The sequence below is a fragment of the Salmo trutta genome, chromosome 39 (genome assembly GCF_901001165.1).
Source record: "Salmo trutta chromosome 39, fSalTru1.1, whole genome shotgun sequence".
NCBI classification, from domain to species: Eukaryota; Metazoa; Chordata; class Actinopteri; order Salmoniformes; family Salmonidae; genus Salmo; species Salmo trutta.
In genome coordinates this window covers 6,896,896-6,916,113 of record NC_042995.1, presented here as the reverse complement: position 1 = coordinate 6,916,113, position 19,218 = coordinate 6,896,896, and the positions used below count along the sequence as shown (strand labels likewise).

General features: G+C 45.0%; 2 protein-coding genes across 3 annotated transcripts; one reads left to right on the top strand and one right to left on the bottom strand.

Annotated features, from left to right (window-relative positions):
* Positions 1-31: 31 nt before the first annotated feature.
* Positions 32-5,441, top strand: LOC115179139 (integral membrane protein GPR180). The gene is made up of 9 exons (XM_029740433.1): positions 32-420; positions 936-1,085; positions 1,369-1,569; positions 2,168-2,348; positions 2,516-2,565; positions 2,677-2,834; positions 3,111-3,302; positions 3,416-3,493; positions 5,167-5,441. The coding sequence occupies exons 1-9, from the start codon at positions 282-284 to the stop codon at positions 5,317-5,319; spliced, it is 1,302 nt and encodes a 433-aa protein (XP_029596293.1). The 5' UTR covers positions 32-281; the 3' UTR covers positions 5,320-5,441.
* Positions 5,442-8,859: 3,418 nt separating this feature from the next.
* Positions 8,860-18,160, bottom strand: LOC115179137 (sodium/myo-inositol cotransporter). 2 transcript variants are annotated; one of them, XM_029740422.1, is made up of 2 exons: positions 17,480-18,160; positions 8,860-11,743 (listed from the first exon to the last, which is right to left on the bottom strand). In XM_029740422.1, exon 2 carries the CDS (start codon positions 11,490-11,492, stop codon positions 9,372-9,374), a length of 2,121 nt encoding a protein of 706 aa, XP_029596282.1. In that variant the 5' UTR covers positions 11,493-11,743; positions 17,480-18,160; the 3' UTR covers positions 8,860-9,371. The 2 variants fall into 2 exon arrangements, with proteins under 2 accessions (XP_029596282.1, XP_029596283.1); XM_029740423.1 differs by having other exon boundaries at positions 8,860-11,684.
* Between the last annotated feature and the right edge of the window lie 1,058 nt (positions 18,161-19,218).

Here is a 19,218-nt window from a genome sequence, read left to right as displayed (position 1 = left end):
GCAAAATGTAATGTGCAACTTTTGCGACAGTCTTTTGTCACTTTATGGCAATGTTGACACGTATCAGAGGCGTGCGTTGAGTTGGTCCATTTTGGTGCCCACCCTTTTATCGCTCTCTGATTGGCTTACAGCTTTGACGTAGGTAGAGGTCCTATTATGATTAGGTAAAACCTAAATCAATCAAACGTTCAGTGCAGATGGAACTCACCCTTTTTGACTAGACCATTCATTGTTGTCGTACAATCATCTTCTTTATATATACACGTCTCTTTTAGGAGACAATGAATCCGTTAATGTTCACACTTACAGCCTTCTTACTATGCATTCCAGCTACATTTGGAAAAACTGTGTCGGGAGTTTTCAAGAGCGATGCAGCCAGAGAGCAGAATGGACAGTACATCACAAAATTCATGTACAACGGTAGGTGTAGCAGTCTGAAGCTAGCGACAAATTCTGGAGGGAGGCTTGTGTGGATGGATACACATGCACCAAGATGACGTGATGCGTTTTATTATTGGATGTTTTATATAGGCTATAGTTGCAATGCTAATGTACATAAGGAAGCAACAGAACATGTGTTCTTAGTCTGGAAAGTGCTAATCTCTTGCATGGTGTTATTGGGTTCAAAGATCAAATCACATAGGTCTATGCAGTGTCTTAATAATAGGTTGGTTCAGTCTTAAATTAGTCCAGACCCATGAGCATCGGCAATGTCATTCTGTTCCCGGGTACAACATGTTGCCAAATGTGATAGCCAGGCAGTACATTAGAATCAATAGAGCTCCTTCCTTTATCACAGACGGTCTGCATATTCTGTAGGTTCAAATGAAACCAAATCCTCTGAAAGGTGGATTTAGTGTCCTGTCAGATCTCTTCCCTCTTTCTCTCTCACACCCTCTTTTGTCTGTCCCTCCCTCTGTCTCTCTCTTCCCCAGTGGGTCGTGGTCTGGTGGTGTGCAGGCTGGAGAATGCTACCCTGGCCATGGAGAAGGAGTCCAGACTGCTGCTCTTCCCGGAGACGGAGGACGGCTTTGACATCGACAACCTCAGCTGCCACGACCGCCTCTCCAAGGCACAGCTCTCCAGTGAGTGTGTCTCTGTGACTGTCACGTGTATTGTTGTTTGCATTCATGTCCTGCTGGCTTGTAGTAAAAATACATTCATAAACAAGAGGCATTTGGGAAAGTGGCATAAGTACCATCATTTACAGGACATATTCTGAATGTACTTGCAGTATGTTGCATCTGCATATGTAACCGACTGGTTATCAAACCTTGGTCGTCTGCATGACTTAAGGCCACATTAGCCCTCGGAGCGAAAGCCTAGGGCTTGTCTCCCTCCTAACGTTGTTTCCCTTTCTCTGCTCAGTCCGTCTGAGAGAGGAGGAGCACAACCAGAGCATCCCCCACCTTCACTCTCCCACGGCCTGGATGGCGCTGTATGCAGACCGCTACACCTGTGGGGAGGGGGGCATCATCCCTGCCCACGGGGACCTGACCTTCACCATCCTGCTGTTCAACCCTGACTCAGCAGGCAACCCCCTGGAACACTTCAGCGCTGAGGAGGCAGGTCAGTACATGCACATACTTTAATATATGCATTTGGTGCACTGTAAATCGCTTTGGATGAAAGTGTCTGCTAGTCATAACACACAATTTTATACTTCTGAATTTAAGATATGACTAGGGCTCCAGACAGGACTGCGCTGAATGCTTGACAGATTGTGTCCTCCTCACCCCTGGCACCCTACCCCACCCTCCTTTCTTCCTACCCCTGCCCCCTGCCTACCCCCCTGCCTACCCCACCCTCCTTTCTTCCTACCCCTGCCCCCCTCTCCCTCCTTCCTACCCCTGTCCCCTTGACCCACCCTCCTTTCCCCCCCTGTCCCCTTGACCCACCCTCCTTTCCCCCCTGACCCACCCTCCTCCCTACCACTGCCCCCCTTTACCCCCGACCCACCCTCCTCCCTACCACTGCCCCCCTTTACCCCCGACCCACCCTCCTCCCTACCGACCCACCCTCCTCCCTACCCCCCCCGACCCACCGTCCTCCCTACCCACCCACCCTCCTCCCTACCCACCCACCCACCCTCCTCCCTACCCACCCACCCTCCTCCCTACCCCCCGACCCACCCTCCTCCTTACCCCCCGACCCACCCTCCTACCAGGCCTGCATAGTTTCTACTGCCTGCTGATCCTGGCCTACTTTGTGGCGTCCTGTATCTACATTCAGCCTCTGTGGATGGCCCTGAGAAAGGGTGGGCCTATGCACACGGTGCTGAAGGTGCTCTCCACAGCCTTGGCCCTACAGGGGATCTCTGCCCTCTTCAACTACATCCACCTGGCCAGGTGAGTGAGACTCCGTCCCAGTCATTGTTACAGTCACCTTTCAGTAGCCCTGTTCAGGTTTACATCAGTTACTGTATTACAGGATTGTCCTGTATTTCAGGATATTTGGATGAGTGAATATCAGTCTTGTTGTATAAAAACACACACCTGTCGCTCTCGTTCCACAGGTATGCCAGGGACGGAGTGGGCATTCCTATCATGGGCAGCTTGGCAGAATGTGAGTGTTTTATTCTCACTCTGTCGCTCTTGCTTCTTTCTTCGTATTGTCTTTCGTTCTTCCTTTGTGACTGTGCTGACTGTTGCCTGTTGTTGTTCTCCCATGCTGCAGTCTGTGACATGGTATCCCAGGTGTCCATGCTGTACATGCTGCTGAGTCTGTGTGTGGGCTGGACCCTGAGCAAGAACAGGAAGCCCCAGAGCAGACCTCTCCAGTGGGACTCCTCCCCCGCCTCCAAAGCCCTCGCTATGGGAGGGGTCGCCACACAGGTCAGAGCCTCATCAGCCTATCCATGGCCTTTAATCCCTTACCCCAAATTACTAAGCCCTGACCCTCAAACTAACGTCCATCTCACTGGATACAGTAGTCCCTACTACTCGCACTAACCTCTACTTTGCTAAACACCATGCCCTATCCTGACCAATACTGTAACCCCCTATTAACTCTCAATTTCCCCTTTGGGATCAGTCAATAAAAACACATTCAATACAAATGACCTAAATACCTTTCCACTGACTCTGTCTGTGTCGCTGCCGGGCCACTAGGGGGCGCTACTGCTGTGGGAGCAGTATGAGGAGACGGAGCACCACAGCTACCACGCCCAGCGCAGCATAGCGGGTCTGTTACTCATATCTCTACGTATCATCCTGGCCTTGTTGCTGGCCTCTGTGCTCTACACCATCATCAGCACAGAGAGGAGCGCCCTCAAGAGAGACTTCTACCTCAGCTTCGCCAAGGTAGGCGTAGAAATACAACACAGAATAGCTGGTAACCCTTTCCATGCGTTTATAGTGCCATCTACAGTGCATTATAAGATTGGTTATTCCAGTCTCACTAGTTTGTTTCTCAGGGTTGTTTTATCTGGTTCCTGTGCCACCCTGTGCTGGTCCTACTCTCTGTGGTCTTCAACGAGCATCAGAGAGAAAAGGTGAGAGGATGACACTCTATAGATAGATAGATAGATATACTGCTCAAAAAAATAAAGGGAACACTTAAACAACACAATGTAACTCCAAGTCAATCACACTTCTGTGAAATCAAACTGTCCACTTAGGAAGCAACACTGATTGACAATAAATTTCACATGCTGTTGTGCAAATGGAATAGACAACAGATGGAAATTATAGGCAATTAGCAAGACACTCCCAATAAAGGAGTGGTTCTGCAGGTGGTGACCACAGACCACTTCTCAGTTCCTATGCTTCCTGGCTGATGTTTTGGTCACTTTTGAATGCTGGTGGTGCTTTCACTCTAGTGGTAGCATGAGACGGAGTCTACAACCCACACAAGTGGCTCAGGTAGTGCAGCTCATCCAGGATGGCACATCAATGCGAGCTGTGGCAAGAAGGTTTGCTGTGTCTGTCAGCGTAGTGTCCAGAGCATGGAGGCGCTACCAGGAGACAGGCCAGTACATCAGGAGACGTGGAGGAGGCCGTAGGAGGGCAACAACCCAGCAGCAGGACCGCTACCTCCGCCTTTGTGCAAGGAGGAGCAGGAGGAGCACTGCCAGAGCCCTGCAAAATGACCTCCAGCAGGCCACAAATGTGCATGTGTCTGCTCAAACGGTCAGAAACAGACTTCATGAGGGTGGTATGAGGGCCCGACGTCCACAGGTGGGGGTTGTGCTTACAGCCCAACACCGTGCAGGACGTTTGGCATTTGCCAGAGAACACCAAGATTGGAAAATCCGCCACTGGCGCCCTGTGCTCTTCACAGATGAGAGCAGGTTCACACTGAGCACGTGACAGACGTGACAGAGTCTGGAGACGCCGTGGAGAACGTTCTGCTGCCTGCAACATCCTCCAGCATGACCGGTTTGGCGGTGGGTCAGTCATGGTGTGGGGTGGCATTTCTTTGGGGGGCCGCACAGCCCTCCATGTGCTCGCCAGACTGCCATTAGGTACCGAGATGAGATCCTCAGACCCCTTGTGAGACCATATGCTGGTGCGGTTGGCCCTGGGTTCCTCCTAATGCAAGACAATGCTAGACCTCATGTGGATGGAGTGTGTCAGCAGTTCCTGCAAGAGGAAGGCATTGATGCTATGGACTGGCCCGCCCGTTCCCCAGACCTGAATGCAATTGAGCACATGTGGGACATCATGTCTCGCTCCATCCACCAACACCACATTGCACCACAGACTGTCCAGGAGTTGGCGGATGCTTTAGTCCAGGTCTGGGAGGAGATCCCTCAGGAGACCATCCACCACCTCATCAGGAGCATGCCCAGGCGTTGTAGGGAGGTCATACAGGCACGTGGAGGCCACACACACACTACTGAGCCTCATTTTGACTTGTTTTAAGAACATTACATCAAAGTTGGATCAGCCTGTAGTGTGGTTTTTCACTTCAATTTTGAGTGTGACTCCAAATCCAGACCTCCATGGGTTGATAAATTGGATTTCCATTGATTATTTTTGTGTGATTTTGTTGTCAGCTCATTCAACTATGTAAAGAAAAAAGTATTTAATAAGAATTATTTCATTCATTCAGATCTAGGATGTGTTATTTTAGTGTTCCCTTTATTTTTTTGAGCAGTTTATATTGTACTGACTCATTCAGAAGATTTTTGGTGTTGATGTTTGTGTGTGTCTGTGTTTCTAGGTTGTGACAATCGGTGTGATTCTATGCCAGGCGATCTCGGTGGTGATCCTCTACCAGCTTTTCCTGTCCCGTAGCTTATACTGGGAAGTATCTTCTCTCTCCTCTGTCTCACTACCCCTCACCATGTCCAGAGGGGGCCGGGGACGCTACTGACCCCTCGCGCAGGGGGAACACTTTCACACCTGCAGTTAAAGGGACAATACTTCCACTCGCAGACGGGTGAGGAAAGAGAGGAGGGTGGGATGAAGAGAAGAAGTACAAAGTTCACCCACAAATATAGAAGAGGAATGATGGCCTGCTCATGTAGCTGGATAGCACACCTATTTAATACCCTTCCAAACAGGATGAGTGAGACCTGGGTTTAAGCGCACATAAAGTATGTATGTAAATGAGACTCATTTGTTAGTATACAACAGATGTGGACACGGGTAACTGCCAAAATAATGGAAACACTTAAAAGCAGGTGCTTCCACACAGGTGTGGTTCCTGGGTTAAGCAATTCACATCCCATCATGCTTAGGGTCATGTATAAAAATTCTGTCTGCCATGGCTGTGGCCCTACAGGATGATTATGCCCCCATCCACAGGGCAAGGGTCACTGAATGGTTTGATGAGCATGAAAATGATGTAAACCATATGGCCGTCTCTGTCACCAGATCTCAACTGGGGACGGTGTTTTCCACCATCAACAAAACATCAAATTATGGAATTTCTCATGGAAGAATGACGTCGCATCCCTCCAATAGAGTTCCAGAATCTATGCCAAGGTGCATTGAAGCTGTTCTGGCTCGTGGCACAACGCCCTATTAAGACACTTTATGTTGGTGTTTCCTTTATTTTGGCAGTTACCTGTATGTTAGTCTTATTTTCAATTGTAGTATGTATGTGTGAAATTGTGGTTTACTGTTTTATTTTGAATGTCAAACTTGGGCTGGATTTGATGTCTCTTTTTCATTTTCAGACAGAGTATAAGACTCCCAAAATGTTTAGTAGGTTTATAATAGATTACAATGAAAGGTTACTGATTGTCAAATTCCCTGTTAAGTCTTATTCATTGCCGATAAAGATATCCAGGCGCGGACTGAAATACATTTGTTTACCGTTGATCCATAGAGATATGGATCCATGTTTAGTGTGGTAAATCTCAAACCAATAATATAGTCGGATCTTAACTCTGTCAGAAATAGAAAGTTGGGTCGTTTTTTTTAACAGAGTTGCTTCACACTGTTTTACTGCTGTTTCATTCTATTGTCGTCAATTGATCGTTCCTTCTGCGAGGTTCAGGTTTAGGGTGTGCTGAAGCTATTACAGAAATCACATGGAATCTTTGCATCATCCCCAGCACTCCAACACTGCAGCTAGTTGCATGTGTGAGAATCGTATTACTATTATTGTTTGTGTAATTATTGAATCATACTTGAATATGAACGCTTGGTATTGTTTTGTCTGACATTGGAGCTAGACATGTGTAATGTTTAAATGCAGCTTTATTTTCTTTCTCAATCGTCACAAGTGCCTGAGAAGACAATCACTTTGCTAGTAGAGAAGGTACCTGTGTTTGTCTATGAAAAGATGGGTTTCACATTTACATACATAACCAGTCTGATAGTTAAGTTATGCGGAGATATTGGGGGGGGGGGGGTGGGGGGGATGGTCAACAGAGCAGTGACTGTGTAATGTTCCTATTAAGGCTGTTTAAATTCATTACTGTATACTTTTGTAAAATAAGTCTTTATCAGATGCTGATGCAATACAAGAAAATGTCTGCAGGGGGCAGCAGTTCTCTTGATCTGTTACAGTAGCTACCAGTGTTACCAGTGTCTTTGCTCAAACTGCCTGCATTCTCATTCAACAATCAAACACATGATAATTCTGGAAGGACAAACCATGAAATGCCACCACGACGCTCCACCTTGAGTACACAAACAGTTTTCCGCTCTCCACTTCCTCAAACGGATCTAATATCAAACACTAACATCAGAGCTAAGCCGAGTTAGTCTCACTTTATTTGGGTAGTGGCTTGCAGATAGATAATCATCTTTGGTTGGTCATTGGTTTCAGTCCGTCTGCTATGAATTCCAGTATGTGACACTAAATAGGCCAATATAACTCGTAGCCTACACAACAGTCAAAGATGTGGAAACATGTCGTGGAATGTGGTTAAACTAACCCCAGACTCCTAAACAGTCAAAAGGGGAAGAGTCGTGTTACTGATGTTTCTCCACTACCTGCCTGTTGGCCTGTTTTCTTGTTTGGTGGTTTCAGAGTCACTGTCAGTTAGCTGGTTATAATCCTTGTTTTCTGGATGCTCTTCTTTCAATCATTTTACCTTCAAAAGATCAAGAACATACCATGAACTATGATGGCTGTGTTTACACAGGCAGCCCAATTCTATTTTTTCCACTAATCTATCTTTTGACCAATCAGATCTGCTCTGAAAAAGATCTGATGTGAAAAGATCGGATGTGATTGGTCAAAAGACCAATTAATGGGGGGAAAAAATATCAGAATTGGGCTGCCTGTGTAAACGCAGCCTATATGGCACTGAACCTTAGATGAATTTGAACCTTAGATGAATTAAAACTATTTGAGAATGGTGGGTGATTAGTGACAATGAGGACTAGGCCAGCAGCAAAGTAGTGCTCAGTCCCACACCAGTGCCATACTGCTGTTTAACCAGGTGCTCTTGTGCTGGTTTACACACATCAGTGGCTCCCTACAGACCAGACCATGGCGTCCATCTTGGGTCTTTTCAGGACACTGGTTACCTACTGGGCTATTTCTGACCTCAGGCACACCAGGACACTGTGGGCTGAGGGGGATGAATACACACAGGACTTATTTTCCTGCAATACCACCATTAACTCCCTTTCTTGTATTATGCAAATAGTCTGACAACAGGAACGTGCTTGGGCTAATACTGTAACATTCATTTGCACCTTTTTTGACTCTACCACAGAAAGCAGTACCAATTCAGGCAGTACTATTCCATTACTGGGGGGACTTCTTTTAATAGTGTTCCTTTAGATCAGGGGGTTTCTATGTATTCTATATCTAGGTCAGGTAGAGTAGCGTAGCTGGCAGCCTGAAACCACAGCCAAAGATGGACAGTTTCTGTTAGACGTATTTGAATTCAGAGTATTTTGTAATTTGACTTACACTGGGCTGAACTACAATCCAATGTATTTTGTATTTTCAAAATACTGTAATTTGGATTGTCAAAATACAAAATACTTTTCTATACCATTTTTGATAGCGGTTCACATTTTGTGCCCCTCTTTCACCCTGCATTGGTATCAGAAGTCAGCACTATGGTGTGAGAAAATTGTCTGCTAAATGAATTAATGAATGTGTTTGTCGGCAAGGACTTGGGAGTTTTATTTGGGATTAAAAGAAAGGGAATAGAGCTAAGCACAGGCATAGTCCTAGAGGAAAACCTGGTTCAGTCTGCTTTCCAACAGACACAGAGACAAATCCACCTTTCAGCAGGACAATAACCTAAAACACAAGGCCAAATATACACTGGAGTTACTTACCAAGACGATATTGAATGTTTGAGTGGCCTAGTTACAGTTTTGACTTAAAATCGACTTGAAAATGGCTGTTTAGCAATGATTAACAATCAACTTGACAGAGCTTGAATAATTATTTAAAGAATAGTGGGCAAATATTATACAATCCAGGTTTGCAAAGCTCTTCGAGACTTACCCAGAAAGCTGTAATTGCTTCCAAAGGTGATTCTAACATGTATTGACTCAGGGGGTTGAGTACTTATCTAATGAAGATACATTAGGGTTTTATTTTCCATTTAATTTGTTGGGAATTTTTTTCCACTTTGACATGAGTATTTAGTGTAAATTGTTGACAAAAAAAATGACAATTACATCTATTTTAATCCCACTTTGTAACAACAACATTTTGAAAAAGTCAAGCGGTGTGAATACTTTAAGGCACTGTACCATACGAAATGTAACATATCATACTAGATTTACATTTCCTATGTTACGTCTACCCCTGAGTCCATGTTGGAGTACCACCAAGGTTGGACATTTTTGTTCTAGCCCAGCTCAAGCACACCTGATTCACTGGGCTTGAACTTCTGGGGTGGCGTAGGAAACACAAGTTAAGAAACACTTCTTTAGATGTCACATGTAGATATATTACATATAAACTATATTGTGTATGTCACAGGTTGAGATCCCCTCCTACAGAGAGAAGTAGATGAAGAGGAACACCCCCACAGAGCAGACCAGCACCAGGCCCATGTTGAGGATTAGCCTGGTTCTGGGGGTCTCCTGGAGCATCTCCTGCAAAAGCCTCTCTTCCTCCTCGGCTGATCTGGGCCGGGTCTTAGCCGGCTCCTCCTTAAACCCACAGAACCACTCTAGAACCCTCACACACCTCCCCTTCTCCCCTCCTACTCCACAGCAGACCACCCAAGGCTTTTCTTGGTCTACCGCCATTCCGGTGCTTGAAAAGGTCGGGTGGCCGCCATTTTGGAGATCAGATGGAGCCTCCATATAGGATAAAGCCTCCACCCCATTGACACCATTATGGAGGTCTTTGGGCGTCTCCTTGTCCATGCAGCCGTTCCCATTGACATGGGTCTTAGTTTGGGGGTTTAGCTTGCTCATCTCCTCGTCTCCCTCCATGTTTGGAGTTGCGTTTCTTTGGCGTAGCCCCCAGAAGGTAGTGGTGCGGACCTGCTCTATGCTCGGTGGAGGGGTGCAGAGGCTAACCACCACAGCCACCAGTCCTGAGATCCAGAACAGCCCGGCTGCCACGTACATGAAATGAACGTCCTTGACAAAAGATGGCCGCTCGTCCGGTTCGTCGCAGTGGGGCTCTCTGTAGACGAACGCAAGCACCAGTCTCGTGGCGCCCAACGCGAACCCCACTATGCCACCCCAGAATGCACCAATCTCGTTGCAGCGCCGCCATAGGACGCCCAGCAGGAATAGGGCAGCGATGGGCGGGGTCAGGTAGTCAGACACTTCCTGGATGTAGTAGAACATCTGGCCTTCCTGCATCTCGATGATGACAGGAACCCAGGCGATGCTGATAACCACCATGAATACCACGAACACACGCCCAACCACCATCAGCTCCCTCGACGACGCCCGCTCCCGCGCCATTTTGTAAATGTCCAAGGTGAAGATGGTGCTGGCGGAGTTGAAGATGGAGTCCAGGTCGCTCATGAGCGCTGCGATCATCACCGCCATCATCAGGCCACGCAGACCCACCGGCATGATGGACATCACCAGGCGGGGGTAGGCTATGTTAGAACACCCAGCCCTGGATCCACACACCTCCATGCAGTGTTCTGGGCTGATACACGCCAGCTCATCTGCAAACAGGATGCGGGAGATCATCCCGGGAATGACGATGATGAACATGGGCAGGATCTTGAGGAAGCCGGCCATCAGTGTGGAGCCTTTAGCGTGGGAGATGCTCCGTGCGGCTAGCACCCGCTGGACGATGACCTGGTCGGCACACCAGTACCAGATGGAGGCCGGGGTCTGGCCCAGGAGGAAGCCCGGCCAGGGGAGGTCCTTGTCCAGCGGGCCCCTTAGGATGCGCAGGGAGTCGGGCTTGGGCTCCACGTGGCAGGAGGGGATGTAGGTGAAGTTGGAGGATGCTAATATCGCTGTGATGTTTGGTCTGGCTTCCATGTACTTGGTCCGCACCCCTTCCAGGCCACCCACTTTCACCAGGCTAATGGCGGTTAGGCATAGCGCGCCGCCAATCATCAGGAATGCCTGGAGGGTGTCGGTGTAGATGACTGCAACCAGGCCCCCTGTGACGGTCAGCAGCGCGGTCACGGTGATGAGGAGGATGATGGACAGATAGAGGTTCCAGCCCAGTGACTCCTGGATGAAGAGCGCTCCGGAGTAGAGGTCCACAGAGAGCTTGGTGAAGATGTAGAGCAGCAGAGACAGAGCAGCGAAGTAGACCTTGAGCCGTCGGCCGCCGAAGCGCTTGGCCAGGTACTCAGGCATTGTGTAGACCCCAGAGTGGATGTAAACAGGGATGAACACCCAGCCCAGGAGCTGGAGGAGCAGGAGGGCATTGAACTCCCATGCGGCGACTCCAAACCCGCTGGCCGCCCCGGACCCTGCAAGGCCAATGAAATGCTCACTGCCAATGTTGCTGACGAACAGAGAGGCACCAATCATAGCCCAGTTCATTGATCGGCCGGCCAGGAAGTAACCGCTCACAGTGCTCCGATTGGCTTTCATCATGGCGAAGAAGCCAATGGCAAGGACCAGGATGAAGTACAGCACCACAACAACAATGTCCGCCGCCTCCATGGTGGTGGGAGCCATCTTGGATAATACTTCTAAAGACAGTTATTGAGGAGTTACGTGATATGGTTGCTTTAGTGATCAGTACCCTTTCAATTTAAGTACCAGTCTTTCAGTTGATTATGAGAGATTCTAAGACACTGAATGCTTGGATGCTGCAAGCGAGTCGGGTCCAGTTCAGGTCTTGGTGAGGTATTCCCACAGAAAGGCAGCCTAAGGGTTGACGGGGAATACTGTAAGTTGGAGGTAGCCGCTCATCTGTATCGACACTCCTACAATAGAGCATAAAAAAACACAACAGACCAGGGATGGAAAAACCTTTTTTAAATAAATGGAGGTTGAATAAATAAGAAGATCTACAGTACATCTAAAACTGTGTTTCCCCAAAGAAACAGCGGGTCAAGATAAACTGGTTTTGAGTTGTGGCAAAAGTCTTTTAATTAAGTCGTGGCTGGGTCCTGGCCAGGAACATTGGTTTCGCTGACTTGGTTGGCCACTAAAAAACCTCAAAAGCTATAAAAGGGTCACAGTGAAAAAGGCATTTGGGAACCACTGATCTATAACACATAGCTAACAGTATTGTAGTACTAGTCTTGTATGACTTTTGCACAGTTCAATGGGTGCATGTATACTAACCCCTACGAGTCCCACCCTCAAGCTTCATTTCTCAGTTTAACTGACGACTACGCCCCTTATAGCTGTGTAAACATTCATCCAATTTTAACATGCAGTAGCTGGATCTTCTTGTGCCAGATGGGTGTACATACTTGTGGTCTTCAGGTTTGACTCAGATTTATGTCAAATAGTTCCATAGGGTATCATTTGTTCATCTGGGTTATTTTGAAGAGATACATGTCACAAAGGGAAGGATGTGTCTGAGTTATTGTATACCCAAATGTGTGCTCCTTCTAGAATCAATAGCTCTGGTGTGTTTGTGGGACAGTCAAAGCCTTACAGTGGAATGGACATAGGGATGTGTCTGTTACTTATATTCATTCAAATGTGTCCAGGCAAAGCCTCGCAGGGCTACCACACCACATGAAATTGGAAGATAAGCGAAAGACTCCAAACTTTACAAAAGTGTCATTAAGGTTCATCTTTCTCTCTGGCTTTATCTGGGGATTCCAGAATTATGATAGACAGAATATATGATTGATTAGCAGTGTTGAGGAGTAGTGAACAACACGTAGTTCCACTAGTAATTTAACTACATTCACTATATAGTCATTTAAATTACTACATAGTAAATGTAGTTAACTACATTTTGCAGGAGGGTAGTGGTAGTTGAACTTAATTCAAATGTTGGTAGGGTTTTCAGTAGTTAATTACTTTTGTGCCATGTAACGGTGTAGCTAACTACTGAAACTACACTACTTTTTAATGAGTGAAGTAGGCAAGAATTTCCTTTTTCTGCATCAGAACTGCCTAATTCTCACTTGAAACATAGTTTATGTAATCGATTCTGGGTTCTGACTCCTAAACTTGGAATAGTGTTAATTATCAGGTATCCTATTGGAATATTGAGTGCTATAGTCTAGGGTCAACACCACAAGTTAGTGGTTACAGTATCTGTAGGAGGAATGTATATGGTGGAGGCAATTAAGCTTTCAATGTACTGAGTGCAGGGAAGGGCAATCACATGTGGCAGGCACTGATAAGGGTGGTGCGATGTGGATTAGTGGGGAAGAAGGCTGAGGTTATGTCAGGTCACATTAAGGGAGAAGGAACAGTTTATGGCGGCATCACTTAATTTCCTGCCTAGCAATAAAGATGTAATGTTTAGAGAGAAGGAGGACGTCACCCAAATTGGGGTATATATATATACTACCACTGGTGGAACCATGTCTTTGTCTTACGCAGCTGTAAGACCCAGTGGGTGAATAAACTTGGTTTAAGCTTTACTAATCGTCCGTGAGTTTTACTAGGTTCATTTAGAACCTAACAATAGGCTAAATTACACATTCTGTAAACATCGGACTCCAGAATGATCTGTTCTTGCAATTTGTAGTCTATGACGTTTCAGATTTAGATATGAGAATTTTTCAAAGTCGTTTGGATGTAGTGAACTACTTTTTCAAAGCAACTTTAGTTAAGAAAACTATTTTTCTTAAGGGTCTCTAGTATAGCATAACTTCTTTGAGTGTGAAGTAACTGTTAGCTTGGTAAACTATATTGTCAGAGAAGCTTCCCCAACACTTTTGATTAGAAGTGCGCCAAGTCCCCTAGACACTGGAACTCAGTGGCTGCTTCAGGACACTGTGTGGGAGAGATGCTAGCAGGTATCGGAGGCCTTTATTTTCAAGGGGACTTTGTTGTATATTTAGAGTTTCTGGGAGTTTATCTTTTTGAGTGCAATTTTGTGTGAAATATTTAAACCCCGTTGTTTATGGACGCGTTCCTCTGCCCAGACGTTGTTGACGCCTGCCAGATACATTGCACTCCTGCCTTACATTGCACTCCACGAGGAGCCTGCGTGGCAGGCTGACTACCTGTTACGCGAGGGCAGCAAGAAGCCAAGGTAAGTTGCTAGCTAGCATTAAACTTATAAAAAACGATCAATCTTAAACATAATCACCAGTTCAACTAGTAATATCATCAACCATGTGTAGTTATCTAACGTGTCCTGCGTTGCATATAATCGATGCGGTGCCTGTTAATTTCTCATCGAATCACAGCCTACTTTGACAAACGGGTGATGATTTAACAAGCGCATTTGCGAAAAAAGCACTGTCGTTGCACCAATGTACCTAACCATAAACATCAATGCCCTTCTTTAAAATCAATACACAATTATATATTTTTAAACCTGCATATTTAGTTAATATTGCCTGGTAACATGAATTTGTGTCACTTCTCTTGCGTTCCGTGCAAGCAGTCAGGGTATATACAGCAGTATGGGCCACCTGGCTCGTTGCGAACTGTGTGAAGTCCATTTATTCCTAACAAAGGCCGTAATTAATTTACCAGAATTGTACATAATTATGACATAACATTGAAGGTTGTGCAATGTAACAGGAATATTTAGACTTATGGATGCCACCCGTTAGATAAAATAAGGAACGGTTCTGTATTTCACTGAAATAATAAACGTTTCGTTTTCGAAATGATAGTTTCCAGATTCGACCACATTAATGACCAAAGGCTCGGATTTCTGTGTGTTATTATGTTATAATTAAGTCTATGATTTGATATTTGATAGAGCAGTCTGACTGAGCGGTGGTAGGCAGCAGCAGGCTCTTAAGCATTCATTCAAACAGCACCTTCGTGCGTTTACCAGCAGCTCTTTGCAATTCTTCAAGCATTGCGCTGTTTATGACTTCAATCCTATCAACCCCCGAGATTAGGCTGGTGTAACCGATGTGAAATGGCTAGCTAGTTAGCGGGTGCGCGCTAATAGCGTTTCAAACGTCACTCGCTCTGAGACTTGGGAGTGGTTGTTCCCCTTGCTCTACATGGGTAACGCTGCTTCGAGGGTGGCTGTTGTCAATGTGTTCCTGGTTCGAGCCCAGGTAGGAGCGAGGAGAGGGACGGAAGCTATACTGTTACACTGGCAATACTAAAGTGCCTATAAGAACATCCAATAGTCAAAAGGTATATGAAATACAAATCGTATAGAGAGAAATAGTCCTATAATAACTACAACCTAAAACTTGTTACCTGGGAATATTGAAGACTCATGTTAAAAGGAACCACCAGCTTTCATATGTTCTCATGTTCTGAGCAAGGAACTTAAACGTTAGCTTTTTTACATGGCACATATTGCACTTTTACTTTCTTCTCCAACACTTTGTTTTTGCATTATTTAAACCAAATTGAACATGTTTCATTATTTATTTGAGGCTAAATTGACAGTATTTATGTATTATATTAAGTTAAAATAAGTGTTCATTCAGTATTGTTGTAATTGTCATTATTACAAAAAGAAAAATAATAAATTAGGCCGATTAATCGGTATTGGCTTTATTGGTCCTTCGATAATCGGTATTGGCGTTGAAAAATCATAAATCGGTCGACCTCTAACGGACATACACAAATTAGTCCAAATTGGTGAAGTGAAATGAAAAAAAATAACATGTTTTAAAGAATTCTAAAAAATACAAAACGGAAAAGTGGTGCGTGCATATGTATTCACCCCCTTTGCTATGAAGCCCCTACATAAGATCTGGTGCAATCAATTACCTTCAGAAGTCACATAATTAGTTAAATAAAGTCCCCCATCATGCTGTGGGGATGTTTTTCATTGGCAGGGACTGGGAAACTGGTCAGAATTGAAGGAAGGCACTAAATACAAGGAAATTCTTGAGGGGAAACCTGTTTCAGTCTTCCAGAGATTTGAGACTGGGACGGAGGATCACCTTCCAGCAGGACAATGACCCTAAGCATACTGCTAAAGCAACACTCGAGTGGTTTAAGGGTAAACATTTAAATGTCTTGGAATGGCCTAGTCAAAGCCCAGACCTCAATCGAATTGAGAATCTGTGGTATGACTTAAAGATTGCTGACCACCAGCGGAACCCATCCAACTTGATGGAGCTGGAGCAGTTTTGCCTTGAAGAATGGGCAAAAATCCCAGTGGCTTGATGTGCCAAGCTTATAGAGACATACCCCAAGAGACTTGCAGCTATAATTGCTGCAAAAGGTAGCTCTACAAAGTATTGACTTTGGGGGCGTGAATAGCTATGCACACTCAAGTTCTCCGTTTGTTTTGTTTTATTTCACCACAAAAAAATATTTTGCATCTTCAAAGTGGTATGCATGTTATGTAAATCAAATGATACAAACCCTAAAAAATTATACATTTTAATTCCAGGTTGTAAGGCAACAAAATAGGAAAAATGCCAAGGGGGTGAATACTTTCGCAAGCCACTGTATCATGGATAAATTGGGACTGACTGATCTACAAATAATATGAAGTAGCTATTTATGAGTAGTTATTTTTATCGATCAGTCAGCCGGCAGTCGCCTGCAATGTTTAACAAGCCCTGTGTGCAGCCACCCACAGGAAGTGATCCAGTCCAGAGGCATGTTGGATCACTGTTTGCTGAAAGCTTATTATGGCAGGCTGATACGATTGGAGGTGGTAAACAGAGTTTGTGCTGTAATTGACTAAGGGCGCGTTCCTCTGCCCAGGCGTTGCTGACGCATGCCAGATCTTGTAATGCTTGGATAGATTTTTTTAAAGTATCAGCTAACCACATGGTTGTGTTCCCCTGCTCAGACGGTGCATCCACCAACCAATGGTTGCGTGTCACATGATCGACTGAAAGATTGCTATAACATATGTGGTTAGCTGATACATAAAATCCCTGTCCAGGCGTTGTAAGATCTGGTATGCATCAGCAAAGCCTGGACAGAGGAACGCACCCTTAGTCAATTACAGCACAAACTTGACCTGTCTTAGCGCTGAAGATGGACACCTGTCTGCTGGGCTGCGTCGCTTCCTGTGCCCCTTTTTGTTTGGCTTGGGTGTGTCTGATTTTAAGTAGCATGGTTTTTAAAGAAAAGTTAACGAGAAAGAATGTTCATTTCCATATTACATTTTACATTTACAATTTAACTGAATAGAGTACCACAGTGAGTCATAATACCCATAAAACCTAGCGGTCAAACAAGGAAGTGGTTCCATTCATTTTTCCAACGAAACACAGCCTTTATTTTAAGTGTTCCTAAAAACGTCCTAATGAGAAAAATGAATGGTGGAAAAACAATTGGAACCATTTTCCTGTTTGACCGCTAGGTTTTATAGGTATTATGACACCTCCACTGTGGGGTTCTATAGTGAAACCAAATTGAGAATACGCCGGAACTGAGAATTTGCTGAAACTGATAATTGTTAGTCACAAAATAATTGTAAGTCACTTTTGTCTGCCTCTTGCTTCACGCTGCCTGCTCAACTAAGACCTAGAACCTGTCACTTCCCACGTGACAAACGCACCACGGTTTAGGATTTTTCTACAGCCTGACTCCATACATTTAATTATGACATTGTTTGTAGCGCTTGTACTTACCATTTCCAGCAGCCCTTCTCTGACTAATCTCTCCAACACCGGACTCGCGGCATCAGTCACGCTCCTTCCTAGGCAGGTAGATTAGGTGAAACTTTTTTCACAGGTTGCATTCCTATTTTGGTTTGACAGCATAGTACCATTTCTATGAACCCGCCCCCCATCTTTGCCTATGGCGGAGATGCACGATCTAGCCTCAAATTTTTTGCATAATTGGTGACGGAATTATTAGTCGGTTTCCATCCAATTGGCATTTCCCCGTCAGATGTTTCCACCAAATGTACTTGTTTCTGTAAAGTCTGTGCGTGACGTGCACGCAAATAACTTTCGCAGTTAAATTCCCATTTCCGGAATAAAAAAAAGTGAAGTAGGTTTCCATTGCATTTTCAACTCTACTGATGGTTTTGAAACTAGAAATTTTGCATTATGTAGCGAATGTGCCCACTGGTATTGGGACTTGCGAGCTAGCCATTATCTCAATCCGATTTTTCTTGATTCCTTTTCAGGTATATATCTGTGTACTCGTTAGGAGTTAACGTAAGCATTTCGCTGCACCCGCTATAACATATTCTAAACCGTCAACTTGATTTAACGTTGATATGATGAAAAAGTCGGAAACACTTTCTTATATGTCTATGACTTGGAAGTGTGTTTGTGCTCTGGAGGTCATGTGCACACTCCAGGGGTGCAACACCTTTGGCAATCGATAGTGTTAGGGTTGCGTCAATTCGAATCTGGTATTGGAATAAAATAGTCAGTACAGAGTAACTACTCATTTCTTTGTACTTTAATTAATGCAAACTCTTGAATGGTAAATATGATGTTTGCTCACTGAAACACCACGCAGGGCAGACAGAGAACTAACTATTCAACCATAAATTTCTTATTTAATACTCTGACAGAGATAGTTCCCGCTCCTTGCTGGGCCTGTCAGAGTAGAGGCTGGGTGTGGTTTAAACTTACTCCAGCCTATCGTTGGCGTGCAGGCTGGTCCCAGCCTCCTGGCTCATCACATGTTGCCAGGCGTTGGATCTTATCTTCTTAGTGTATACTCAAGAGTCAGCAACCACTCAATTTCCAGTGATTGACCTATTCAGTTGTTTCTCCATTCTATCTGTTCCTCACATGCTCCCCTTGATTGGTTTCACAACCTCCTATCACTAAGTCAGCTGCCTACACCTTGTTACACAATGTTCTCTTTGTCTACCCATTATGCTGTCCTGTTTAAGTTCTGATATATTATAACCATAATTATAGTTGCACATTCAATATCTGCAGAAGCATAAAACCGAAAAATAACCCCACAATAGTTCCAAAGATGCATGAAATGAAAACACTTTCAGGGGTAGGCTACATCATTCTTCAGTTAGTCCTGCACATTACATCCTACTTGATGTTTCATAATAGCCCTACCTGCAGCCAGCGATGACAAACCAGCCCATGTTCCTCTATTAGTTAAACGTTCCCGTGGAACACCCTCATTCCCTCAAAGAAGGGTTTAATCACTAAACCAAACATCCTTTTAATTACCTTTTAGTCTTTTAGCAGACGCTCTTATCCAGAACGACTTATAGGACCAATTAGGGTTAAGTGCCTTGCTCAAGGGCACATCAACAGATTCTTCACCTAGTTGGCTCAGGATTTTGAACCGTGACCTTTCAGTTGCTGGCCCAACGCTCTTATCCATTAGGCTACATGCAGCTCAAATTGTCTGAATAACACACTGAGGACTGGACACTGTC